At 40.9% G+C, this 13,614-nt stretch overlaps 1 protein-coding gene across 1 annotated transcript in view; it reads right to left on the bottom strand.

Moving 5' to 3' along the window:
- Positions 1-13,614, bottom strand: part of ADAMTS2 (ADAM metallopeptidase with thrombospondin type 1 motif 2) — a 169,808-nt gene that overhangs the window by 29,241 nt on the left and 126,953 nt on the right. Inside the window, exons 6-8 of the mRNA XM_031506005.3 lie at positions 4,605-4,761; positions 3,667-3,772; positions 1,912-2,055 (exon numbers count right to left, since the gene is read on the bottom strand). Coding sequence (XP_031361865.2) covers positions 1,912-2,055; positions 3,667-3,772; positions 4,605-4,761 — 407 coding nt within the window. The remainder of the gene's footprint in view (positions 1-1,911; positions 2,056-3,666; positions 3,773-4,604; positions 4,762-13,614) is intronic.

Genomic DNA, 13,614 nt, shown 5'->3' on the forward strand with positions numbered 1-13,614 from the left:
AAGAGCAGCTAATATTGCAATTACGGTCACATTCACTTTAGCACGTCGTATCTACCTTCAATGGATTCTACATGTCTTTTTTTGAAGCCCTTCCATTGTAATTTTCATTTAGCTTGCAGGTAAATTCCTATCAGTCTCCAGGCTCCTTATGTGAGAAGAATCAAAGCAAGACTCCACATGAGACAAAGAAGAAAAGAAAGTCTAATTAATTTTCCATTTGTGGAATTTCTTGCTGTCTGCAGCTGTCTTTCAAGTGAGGTTTCAAAAACAAGAGGCCAGGGTAACCAGCCCAGAATACCACTGAGCTTACAGTTTCCCTGTGTCCTCCCTGAGAAACAGTGACTCATTTACAGACTTCACATGGGTTTGCTCCCTCTCTTTGCTTCTCCTGATTGCTCCCAGCTCCATCCCTAGTTTGAACTAAGTTTCCTTTCTGTGTGATCAACGTGGAAGTTTCTCCTCTGCTCCTAAGGAATGAGGACAGCCTGTAGAATTACATCTGACCAAGTCATGCCAGCACGAAGAACTGATGCCAGTCCCACCAAATGGTTAAGTAAGTATTGGTCGATTCACAACACAGGCACAGTCCACAGGGTCTCTGAAATGTCTCCCAGTTATTTTACAGACATGAGGACACCATACACAAGCCTCTCCTGGCAATCATTAAGGTTGCCTTGAAGTTACCAATAGCTGAAAGCAGAATTTTGAGATTAGATTTACTTCAAAGTAAAGCATCATTCTGCTTTGTTATAAGACATTTTATAAATAGTTGTATTTAAAAGAACATAAAGCAGCCCTCTAGGGCAGATGATTTTTATTTAATGGCTAAAGCTCTGAAGGATCTTGCTATTTGAAACAATCCACTTCCCTCACAATGTTTTTATTTCTTATTGCCACACCTAAGATATCTTCAATAATAAAAATACTGACAAAAAGACTGAGTCATGTTTACTTCATGTATTTTGCTGCATTTTTTTCCTACTCATTTTCAGCTTTTGCTGGTTATGGTAGTTGTTTCCCCATATTTTTTATACAACTTGCACATAACAAGGGGAGGGTTTTTTTCTGTAGGGAGCAAAAAAAAAAAAAAAGATAATAAACAACAGAATTTGTAGGGAACTCCACACAGGTCTAATGCCTGAAGTGTCAGGTCCAAAAAGGAAGGCAAGGGGCATGGATGAAGCTGTTTAAACAGCTTTTGCATTTAAGGTGCTGAAAGAAAAATTAACAACTGAAGAACTGATTCTGGAACCGTGTGTGCTCTTCCGATATCTACTAAAGTCAAGGAAAGCCCTGATCCCTTAAAGGGCAGATTTTCCTCTCTAGACAGCACCATGTCACTGATAGGTATCATAAGCAACAAATGGCAAGAAGACACAACACTGCTGGGTAGCCAAGGCAGCCTTCAGCTAGAGACTAGGGAAGGGAGGGAGGAAAGTTAACAACAAGATTCATAACAATGCCTTCCATCATTGCTGACAGGACAGCAAATACACCCTCAATGTCCAGAGAATGAACAGACATAAATGAAATGAGAATAATTTGGAATGGGCTGAGATGAAAGCGAAGGCGAGACGCTGAGCTGTTCCCACGCACGAGGCTGCCCAGCAGGGCTCACTGATAGCAGAGGCTGCCCAGCAGGGCTCACTGATAGCAGAGGCTGCCCAGCAGGGCTCACTGATAGCAGAGGCTGCCCAGCAGTGCTCACTGAGGGCAGAGGCTGCCCAGAAATACTCACTGAGGGCACAGGCTGCCCAGCAGTATTTACTGATAGCAGAGGCTGCCCAGCAATGCTCACTGATAGCAGAGGCTGCCCAGCAGGGCTCACTGAGGGCACAGGCTGCCCAGCAATACTCACTGGAAGGCAGAGGCTGCCCATCACACTCACAGAGGGCAGAGGCTGGTACTCACTGGAGGTAGCGGTTCAGCTCCTGCTGGCTGCAGCGGGACCAGTGGAAGCGGTGGAAGGCAGCCTGCACCAGGGGGGCCATGATGCTGCCCAGCCGGACCTCGTCCCCGCAGCGGTTCCCTTGGCCGTCGTGCTCCATTCCTAAACTGCCCCCCACACACAGAGACACAGCGGTGACGGGTGGGCTCCGATGCTGTCCCCTCCCCACGTCACCAGGGGTTGGTGCCAGCAGGGTTCTGAAGTCCCATGGGCCTTGTTCAAGCAAAGTCATGGGGAATAAGGGTGAGGCTGGAGCTAAAGAGCTGGTCTGGAGTAACTCCCACATGGAGGATTGACCCTTGAGAATACTTTCATTTCAAGCCTAATCCACTTTTGAAAAAAAACTAAAAATGCCTTTTGTGGACTTTGTGTACATGCACATTTGTGAATTACTACAGCTAAATGTGAATCCATTTCTGAATTACTGAGCCTGCCCACCCTCCAGGAATACTAATAGAAATGTTCCAAGGCTCTAAGCTGGAGCTATCCAGGACTTTATATAACTTCTAAAAAAAAATCACACCTTAGCTCGATTCAAAGTATTTTGCAACTGCAGACTTTTTTGCATGGAAATAAAGAAAAGCACCACACAGAAAGCTAGTTCAGACAAGCTGCTGCTGCTGCCCAGGAGCAATCCCATATCGTTTAAATGTGAAACAGCCTGGAAAGTGGTGAATGCTGTCTAGAAAATTACCCCAAATTACAGATATTTTAAAATTGCCTTTTGGATTTATTATGAATATATTTGTTCCTTTCCTTTGTTAGGATCTTATACTGCATTTTTAATAAGCACTATTGGACTAATGTGGGCAATATCTGTCCATAGTTAAGACAAATTAACAGATTGAGGCTGAATATGACCTGAGGGATACAAACTTTCTGCCATGGTGTCTCTTTTAAGGCCCATGCTGTGCTCTTTTCATTCCTAATTCAAAAATTCTGGAATCAAATACTAACTGAGTCTCAAATAGGTGTCTCTGTCTAACTAAGATATGTTTACGGTGATTTCAATAAATTTTGGCACTTTATTGTTTAGAAAAAGAGAAAGGGCCAGCAGGCTTTCTGAGGGAAAACAGAATAGATGGAAACAATTCAGAAAAAGCCTTCTGTAACTGTTATTCTACCAAAGAGAAAATGGGAAATCAGTGGGAGTTCTCTGGAGGGAAAACAGGGAAACTAAAAAGACCTGGGAAAAACCAAAGCTCTGACAACTGCTGCCCAGGCATGGGTTCAAATCATGTCAACAGGTAAAATGATTGCATTTTTTATGTGAGATATATAGAACAGTTGTAACTGCAGTGTTTGGCACCTCACTTCTATACAGTATTGCTTTCTTTATCAACAGTAACATACACAGATTATGTACTTATTTCGTATGGATTGATTGCAAGAATACTGTGTTTCACTGACTCAGTGAATTCATATTTCTTTATTATGGGTACTTTTCATTTCCACCAGGAGACTACAATACATCATTCAATCAATCCCACAGCAGCCCTGGAAGATATTTTGGTATTAGTTCTTTTTTCCCATTTGAAAATACCAAAATATAAAGCTTACTTAAGACCATAAAGAAAGCTTTGTGAGAGCTGAGACCTGAAACCAGAGCTAACCCTAAATATTGTTTCTTAACATCAATTGCATATGTTCAATGTCATCAGTACTTGGCTGTACCAAAAGCCATTTAAGGCACAACACAGATGTCCAGCTGTACTCACACATGTCCTGTTTCATGAGCCACCACAAATGCAGATGAAAAACCATCTTCATGGTTGAGAGTGCAGCTGCGGACAGGATGGCACATCCCAGTGACAGGAGCATAGCCTGTGAGAAACACAAAGTGTTTCACCAAATGAGCAAGTACAGAAAAATCAACGTGGTGGGAAGCTCTAGGGTGAGCTCTGTCCTCTGTTGTCACACAAGTACAGTTGAAGTGGTCCTCTCAAGACCTCTGCCCCCAAACATTTAATGATGTGCTCCTTCATCTAGGAAACAGATGAAACCAGCCTTGAACAAATGAAAACTTCCTGGCTCACCAATAAAATTCTTGTCACCTCTTTGGACTGCCCTATGATTGCCTTTTCTAAGACATAAGACAACAGAGAAAAAGAACACCACATGCTGCTCTATGGAGAAGCCAATACCAGCCCTCAAGGAGCAAAGCCCCAGCCCTGAGTTGACAGCAGTTCTGGCCAACTCAAAATTAATGGGAAAGCTCTGAGATTTCTCCCCTCTGGTGAAAACCTAATCTCACAGGAGGCAGAGGTCTGAAAAAAGGAAAAAGTGGACAGTGCTTGGCCCTACTGTTCCAGACCTCTCCATAACCACATTTCTTGCAATTTGGCTATAACACAGCAACAGCTTTGGAACTTTTTAAACACAAAATCTATTATTTAATCTTTGGACATTTCCAGGACTGTTTACATATGTATCCCATTTTCTTTGCTTCAGTAAGAACACAGAAATGATCCAATAGGTAATCAGTAAGAAAGGATCAAATAACAAATGAAGCAGTTACGACTGAAAATGGCCCAACGCAGAGCTCTGGGGGAAAGAAAACACTGAGCACAGCTCAGCAAAAGAGACACAATTAAACTGTACGTGACTAGCCTGGCTCAGTAATAAATGCAAATGCAAAACAAACCCAGACACACACCTTGCATGCCTGATGGACCAAAATCCTGCCTGGTGAGGAAGATGGCGTGGTCGTGGTACTCGGCATGCCCAGTGTCGGGTTTCTGCTGCAAGTAGGCCCAGCGACACACGTTCTCCAGACTTTGTGAGGGGTTCCCAATCTCTATAAGACTCATAGACTACAGTCACACAGAGAAAAAAAAAAAAAGACACTAAAAGTTATTTATTAAAAGTGTGGCCAATTTTTTTCCAACTTTTTCAGGTACTTAACTAAATATCCCATTCCCATTACAAGTTTTTTCTTAATTAGGAGATACTTACACTTCAGAAACAAATTTTACTGGATCAAGAAAATAGCAAAAGTTCATGGTTAGATTGTGATTTCTGCGTTTAATGAGCTTTAAAATATAAAAAAAAAAAATAGACGAGAAATAAAAAGATGGGTATACCAATGACAAAACTCATACTGGGTTGTGCACACTTATTATTTCTATGCCACCCTGGCATCCGTTTATATCACTTTATCATCTCTTTACCATCACTTCCAGTCTGGATACACAGCTCCTGATGGAGCCCATGTCCCTTTAGGAATCACAACAGTCTCAACCAGGAGAGGTGGACCCAGTGGGGGAAGATCAATGCCTAATGGCCAAGAAATCCTATCACAACAACTGCAGAGAGCTAGCACCCTGTCCTGTTCATCAGCTGCTTTTGTCATGAAATGGAACTGTTCAGGCCATTCTCTCAGACCTTGGCACACTCCTGGATGCTCTGTTGGTGTAAAACAAGTGTACTTTTTCAGCCGTACTTGAATCATTACTTCCAAAAGTGGACTTTCTCAGTGACGATCTTTTAAATTGCATTTTCTTTATCCCATTACTCATCTGAAGATCATTCAGAAGGTAGAACACAACTTCCCATTGTGGGGTGCCATTCTCCATGTAAACTACATGTTACATAGTTGGTGAACTGACACAGCTTGGCTTGGGTCTCCAGTGAGCTGGCGTGTTAGGTGAGGTACAAAGAGCAGTTCTCTTGAGCAAAGACAAGAAAGGCATTTTAAAATCCAACTATTACAGTTGTCTCCTTTTCTTTTTTTTTTTTTTTTCGGTAAGTACTTCCTTCAGAGTTCCCAGCTATTTCTGCTTGATACTGTACACTGCTAAGACTTTAGAAAGCTTATTGTATGTGGTATACTGTAAAATGCATGACTAACTGACCTGTCTCAGGACTTCCAGGATTTGTAAGAACTACAGATGTGAACCCTGGCTTTTCATTTGCAAAAATTATATTACCATGACAACACTGTAATCATAACAAAACCTACTACAGTTTAGATGCTATACTGTACAGCAAGCATTTGTCATTCCAAAATACTTAATGTAGAGCAAAACTTAGCCTAGGCCAAAAATAAGAGAGAAGTAATACAATTCATGTTTAAATACAGATGTATTTGATGTGTCCTCTAATTGAATGCATGATGGAATATGTAGAGTATTGACTACATGAAAAAGAAAATCCTCAAAGGGTTGTGGGAGAACAACTGGAATTGATAAAAGAAGCGTCTGCCAAACTGAGGTCTGATTTTGGCAAAACTAAGCTATTACAATTCTGCAAATGTTCAGAAAAACAAATTTATAAACCAAATAGAGGCACAGTTTGGATTCTGATACCACTGTGGAATGAAAAAGTTGTAATATAATCCTGTGCTGGATCATACTGCTTCCAGCCATAATTCCCTTGGAAATTGGACTAATAACTGTATTTTAAATGGTGGGACAGTTGTGATGCCTTTATTGAATCTTTGCATATTTATAAGAACATACTTAAACAAACTTGGAGTCACTAATACAGGGCAAAATCCTGGCTCTTCAAGAAAAATTTTAGTCCGTTAAACTGATTTTGATTGTTGCTGAAGTCTTTAATAACATTCATCAGTGGTAAAACAAAAACAAACAAGCAAACAAACACAAAACTTATCTGTCTCACTTTCACTCTTATTTCTCTAAAACTGCAAAAAAAAAAAAATCAATTCCTTAAAGGAGCTCAATAAAAAATCTGACTGCAAGACTCAAAAGCAAAGAATGCTGTAAAATAAAGTTAAGAAACCTCTAGTTTTCTAATATTTTCTGATGTTTGCTAATACTTCTTTATTTCATAATGACCTCCTTGTGTACATTCTACCAAATGAAAAATTGCATCATTTAAGACACAATGATCAGAAAACAATGAAAACACACACCCTATCAACATATGCATTGTTTAAGGGTATCCAATTATTTGCAAAGAAGTCTTGAATTTGCATAATCAGCAAACAAGCATAGAAAATAAAATGTCAATTATTTCCTAATAACCACTGCTTTATAGCTTTCCTCTGTCATCTCTTCCCTGCCCGCTAAACCAAACCCTTGTTGGTGGGGTTCATCACAAAAGCAAAATATTTGTGTCTGAATGAACTAAGAGAGCAGGTTTCAGCACTGCTCTGATTAACATCGAGTCTGCCAGAGGCCAGAGCAGTCTGGCACAGCACAGCAGCAGCTCCCGTGGTTCTGGCACTGCCTGGCATCTGCCGTGAGTCAACAACTCTCTCACTGTATTCTGAAGTCCATTCCAAGAGCAAAACCACAGGCTCAGTCCAAGAGAGCCTCAATGCTTACTTATCAAAACACTGATTTTAAAGTTTGTCTTCAAGCAAATGAAGTTGGACCAACTGGTTAATATGGAGCATTGTGGGTTTTTTCCCTCCAACACAACAGGAAGAAAGAAAAAAAACCTTTCACATAAAAGGGGAAACTGAGAACACTCAAGTCCTAGAAAACATGTTTTAGCTGACCCAATGTTTTTGCCAATGACACAACTTTAACATCATAAAACTTGAGCCTTACTGCTCTTTAAGTTGATAAACAAGACATCCACTAGGAAGTCAATTATTTTGAGTGTCCATGTGCTATGAATGTAAGTAGCAAGTCTAAGTTCTGTAAGTGAAGAGGACTTCAAAGAGTAAGAGATAAAACTCAATCTGCCGAGTACTCCAAATCCACTGGGCACTCAAATCATCTGGTCACTAATCCCTTGTCTTTCCTCACTGCAATGCAACAGCCTGAAAAGAGAAAGCCACTTGATTCCTAGCAAATTTTCATCTGAATGACAACTTTCTGCAATTTGCCAAAGACTTTCAGATCAGAAAGGCTCCAACAGTGCTAACAGCAAATATTGCATGGTCAGGGACCCATCAGTGAGTCAAGCTCACTGTGCTGTGCAACTGCACTGGCTGAGACTGAAGAACCACGAACACCGTGGTCCTCTCCTCACAGCAAGCGATGGTATGGCCAGGGAAGGGAAGTAGAGACAGCATTTCCCTCCAAATAACCTCCAAGGCTCCAGTGGTCTTTGGATCAAAGGCTTCCTAAGCCAGGCATGCCTTTATATAGAATTTTATCCACTTTTCTAGCTGCCTTGCCTTTACAGAGAAATGCTGATATTGTGAAGAGAGGAGCTTAGGAGATCGTGGGACCAGGCAGAGCTTGTTAGTTGACAGGGCAGATGTCATATATTTTAGAAGGATGTTGTCCAAAAATTACTCTTGTAGAAATATCAGATAACACTTAATAATATTTTCTTTTGGATTGCGATGTGGGCTTTCATCATAGCCCAACCCTTCATTAAACGGACAAAGCAAGTAACAAAGAGGAAAAGAGATGAACTGTTCGCTGTAATGAGGGCTGAAAGGTAGAATCCCTTTTTGTCACGCTGCAAAGAGGGGAAGCTGGGGGCCAGCAGGCTGCGCAAGGAGAAGAGGTGTAGGTGTTACTCTTGGCCAGCAAAGGGCCCACACTGCCAGGAACTCGCAGGTCCTGCAGCTGGCTGGGATCTCTGACCTGGCTGGGAAGGACCTCTTTCCAAGCAGGACAGCAGGCCTGTGGAGAGCATTACTCAGCTGATCAGCAGGAAAACTGCCAATGGAAAGAGAAACTTTCCTTCTCACAGCAAGAAAAGCAAAAAATCTGTGAACTGCTGATGGAAACAGATGGAGATGTTGGCCAAGAAGTGGAAAGGGCTCAGCTGGGAAAACATCCCCCAGGCGAGGAGACACCACAGAGGGTGACGAGGACAGTCTGCCCTACAGAACTAGCCGAGGCCTTTTCTCTGGGAAACTCAACATCTACCAATGCTGCACATCTTCCTTCCTTCTTTTGATTCTGCCTTCATTTATTCTCCACTCCCTTCCTTCTTAGATGGAAGCAACAAAAAAATAGAGAGAATTAAACTGAGTTGCAACTACCATTCATACAAAGTGGTAAAGCAGGGCAGTAGAAAGTGGTTGAAAGCCAGAGACATCTCAGAACCTTCTTTGCTATCTGAATTATCCTTTGGGAAGTTATCAGTTCTCTTATATGAACACACTGAAGAACAAGTCATTCATTAAGCTGACTGGAAAGTCTTTCAAATACTTGTGGAGATATGTGACAAGAAAGAAATATGCAATTTTTTTTTCTTCAACAATGTCAAAGTTATCTTAGAAGAAAACTGCAAATTTTGTCTATATTCTACCCAAGCCTTTCAAGAATGTTCAAGCTGCCAGCCCATGTGAAAGACACACTGGTGTCACACACGGAATGGCAGCTTCCCTTAAACAAATGTTTTATTTATCTGATATTTGGCATCCACTGGGTACAACTTCACAAAAGGGATGATGAGCAGGTAACTGGTGATAAGAACACGAGAAATTTAGGCTGGTCAGAAGCTTGGGACCTTTCCTAACTCATCCATTAGGTGGTGCTCCAAGAGAACCAACGGAGAAAGCTTTGCAGCTCTTCAGTAGCTTCAGGAGGAGCAGAAACATTCTTAACATGACAGGCTTCAAACTATAGTAGGAAAAGTTGGACCACATCAGTGCACACGTTCAGGAAACAATTTAACATATGATTTTCCCTTCCTGAATGAGTAAAATTCTGCAAAACACACTGTTTACATTGCTTCTACTTGGCACTTTTATTGCTCGTTGGATATTGGATTAGAACTTCTATATTCTTCTCTCATCCTTAACAAGACAAGCAAAAGATAAATAAATACAATTATTGAACGTCCATGGTAACCTAACTAGCAAAAATAGATCATTCAGCAAACTGTCATTTTGCATTCATTTTGCATTGTAAAGCTTTCATATGGCAGCAGTTTGTAAACATTTTTCAGTCTCTAATTCTGTATAAATGTAAGCAGATCAGGAGTACAAAGCACTGTTTATGCGATCAGCCAGCTCCACATTCTTCAAGGTCCCAACAAAACACACTGGGAAATTATATAAACTCTAAGTCTAATATATAAATAAGGAAATTCAACAATTCACACAGATAAAAAACAGGAGGGAAAATATCTCTTCATCCCCAAATGAAACATATGAATAAAGTGAAAAAACATGAACAGCTGGCAAAATGCTACATCATATGTAAATCCTGGCCTTGCAACTCAGCCTGTGCAGAACTGGTTACTGGATATGGCCAAATATCCATATATTTGGGGTCAACAACTTCATCCTCAGACGCATTTGTAAGATCAGGGCTTGATTCCTGCTGATTGTTTATGGTCTTCTGCATCTACCAATGTCAGTGGAAAAATAAGATACTCAACTCATACTTGTGACCTAGTACAAGGAGAGGCTGCAGGAAGCTCAGGAAAATCTCAATATATATAAATACTTATTGGGTAGGGGAAAAAATTGGCTGAGACAGTCTTCTCTGTGGGATTCAGAGAAAAGAAAAATGGCAATGGGCAAGAAAAAAAGCCTTTAGGAGTGTTACTGTAGTTATACCATAAGAGTGGCCAAACATTGGGAAGGGTTGTCCAGAGAGGCTATAGAGTCTCTGGAAATATTCAAAACCAAGCTGGACAAAGTCCTGAACAACCTGCTCCAGGTGACCTTGCTTTGAGCAGGGCAGTTGGACTAGATGGTGTCCAGAGGTCCATTCCAAGCACAGCTATTCCATGGCCCTATAGTGCAGCTAACAACCTCTGTGCATTGCTAGGCACAGGTGCTCTCAGCCAGAGTCTTTGCATCTTCCTGGGAGAGGCAGAGGTAAGTGGAGGTGCTCGTCCATCCAGGGAAATAACAGGGTCAACAGCAAAATAATAAAGACAAACACCATATTTAAGGAATAAATCCGATTTGTATTTCCAAGGCTGCCTTATGGGAAACAGAGAGAAAGAAGAACCTGACTCAGACTGAACCAGCACTTCCATCCTGGCTGAACCAAGAACATCTCCCCTGCTTACATCAAACTCAGACATGAAAAGGTCAGATGGCAGAGATAAAGAGAGCATCATTTTATGAAAATATCGAAGGTAAAGCCCTGTCCCAAATGAAGAAATAACCCTCACAAATCCTCAGGTGGCTGCATTTATTGAAACTCCTGCAGTCCCTGCAAAATTATTTCCAAGTGTTTTTTCATTAATCACTGTATTAATTACATCCATCCCAGCTAACATGTGCTTTCCTCTGTGCTGTGCAAGGGCAGCTCATCTGCACACAGAGTCACCATTGTCAGTGGACAGAGCGTGGGGCTGGAGCCAGGAATTTATGAGGTCTTATCCCCAGCCTGCCAGTGGCCTTCCGTGTGGCCTTGGAAAATAACACTTAACATCTTTGTTTTTTTAGCTGTAAAATGGGAATAATAATCTTTATTCATTCACCTCAAAGAGGCGATGAGAGGATTTTATGCAGTGCTCAGTATTTAAATGTTTCCAAACAAATTTTAGAATAACCAGTCAGGGTTTTTAAATGCATGCTCAGCTCATCTCTTGCAACCTCCTCTGCACTTGGTGCTTGTGGTTGCTTTGCTTATATCCCTGAGTATTCTAGAGCTAGCTGTATTACAGAGCTGTTACAACCAAAATAGGTCTAAGTGGAATAATTTGCACAAACATTGAATTATATTAATCTCAAATACATCCGCAGTTGCCAAAATTTGGAACCAATCTTCCTACTACTGAAGTCAAAAAGGCAGAAGCAAGCCAGCTCATCTTTTTCACATATGAAGAAAAATGCACTCCATGTACTCTGTTCACTTATTTGCAGTATCCCATCACATCAGAAAAGCCAGTGACTTTGGAAGTCAATGTCAAGAAAATGCAGAGAAATGCACCGTGGCTTCTGAAGCCAACGCAAATATGGAGCACCCTTTGCAGAGCACATTTTTCTATCCTTATGATGGAATTGATAAATGAGTGGGCAGCAGCAAGGCACAGCTGAAGCCTTCACATCGGTCTGTATACATCATTTGTTGAAAGTACTAATGGAAAAGTGGCGAGTCAGGGAAGGGCTGGCAGCTCCTGCAGGTCCTGCAAAGCCACCCCAGCCCAGCCACACTGCCTGCTCCCCAAACACCCAAACACACCACCCAGCCCGAGCCTGGTGCTCCTGGCAGGGCTCAGCCTGCCACCCCCTCAAAGTCCTGAGGTGATAACTCACACTAAGTGCTAATTCAGTAAAACCATGTCAGATCTTTTGAATTCATCCCTGAAGTAATTTCAGCATGTGATCACTAAGGAATATCTTCAGTTTTTTTACCAGGGCAATTAATGCTATTCCTGAAATTACTGAAACTTCTTCATGTACAGTTTTCTGTGTTTGAGAATATTAAAAAATAAGTACATTTGAAAGAGTGGAGTACCTTCAAGCAAGAACCAGTGAAGGGTTGGTTGCTATGCAACTCAAATATTGTCCGTATTATTCTTATCAACAGATGACATATTGTATAAAATAATATAATCATCTGATAAACCCACAATACAGTAGAAGGCTGCTCAGGGGTGGAGAATTGGCAATAGCTGAGAGTGCTGTCATAAACCTGACGTTGATGATACATACTTCATCAATTACAGAACCATAATGTAATTATTATGATTATTTAAATGGCACCCTTGATAATATATATAAATTGCCTGCAGTGAAGCAAATGAATCTGAAGATATTAGCTCCATGCTTTCAAAAGAAATGCTTACTCAAACAAGACTGGAATAACATTTTCATGTTGTGAAGCCAACCACGCTGCTTCATTCATGCACTGCCTTAACTTGTACACGTACTCTACTTAATACTATGTGTTTTGAATATATATTTTCCTGAAAATTGTTAGTGGTCATGTGTGGGACAGTAAAATATTCAAGGCTTTGTTCTAATTCCTCAGAACAGGTTCAGAAAATAGGAATTATACACTTCTCTCTGCTTTTCCACTGCTAAATTATCCCAAATGTTTAAAGAAAAATCTCCTCACCTTCTACTCCCTATTTACAGGACTCCTCTGATGAGGAACTTTAAAAACATGAACAGCAAAGGATGTATTCCTATACAGCTATGGCATGCAGGTTCCCACACCATAAAGTAGAGGAGCTCTGGAATGATATCTTGTATATATACTTTTTACTATCTTTTGAAAGCAATAGATTGTCTTTCTTGTAAACAAGAATCATATATGGAAATGCAAGAAAAATTATCTTTGGGGAAAACTTGTGATAGCAGAATTATTCCACTGAAACCAGCAGGACAACTCAGAAGCTAAAGCACTGTCCACTGCAGATTGTGGATGTAGAATCCAAAAGTAGAATATCCACAGGCAGATTACACAGACCTGCAAATGCTACTTCTGTGATGTTGCCAAAGACCTGCCAAGAAATGATGGCTTCTGTCCTCCATCTCAACTCTCCTCTCAAGAGAATATGAAACTCGTAACTTTCAAATTATAAATGGACAAAGCTTTGCTCTTCACAAGAAAACAAATATCCTTAAAATGGAATTATGACTGCTGTAGCCACTGTATGCCATCTGGAAACTGGCAGAAATAAGCAGAGCTCACATTGAGGTAGATCTATAGGGCTAAAGATGAATAATAATAAACACATAACAATTATAAAATACCCATGAGCTAAGGACTGCAAAGAAGTCACTAGCCCAGGTACTAATTCCACTGCTTCTACCACTATTGCAACATCAGATTTGTATGAGATTCATAAGTCAACCTGCAATCAAATTTTTGCCA

This window comes from Lonchura striata, chromosome 13, assembly GCF_050655825.1.
Source record: "Lonchura striata isolate lonStrDom1 chromosome 13, ASM5065582v1, whole genome shotgun sequence".
Taxonomy (NCBI): domain Eukaryota; kingdom Metazoa; phylum Chordata; class Aves; order Passeriformes; family Estrildidae; genus Lonchura; species Lonchura striata.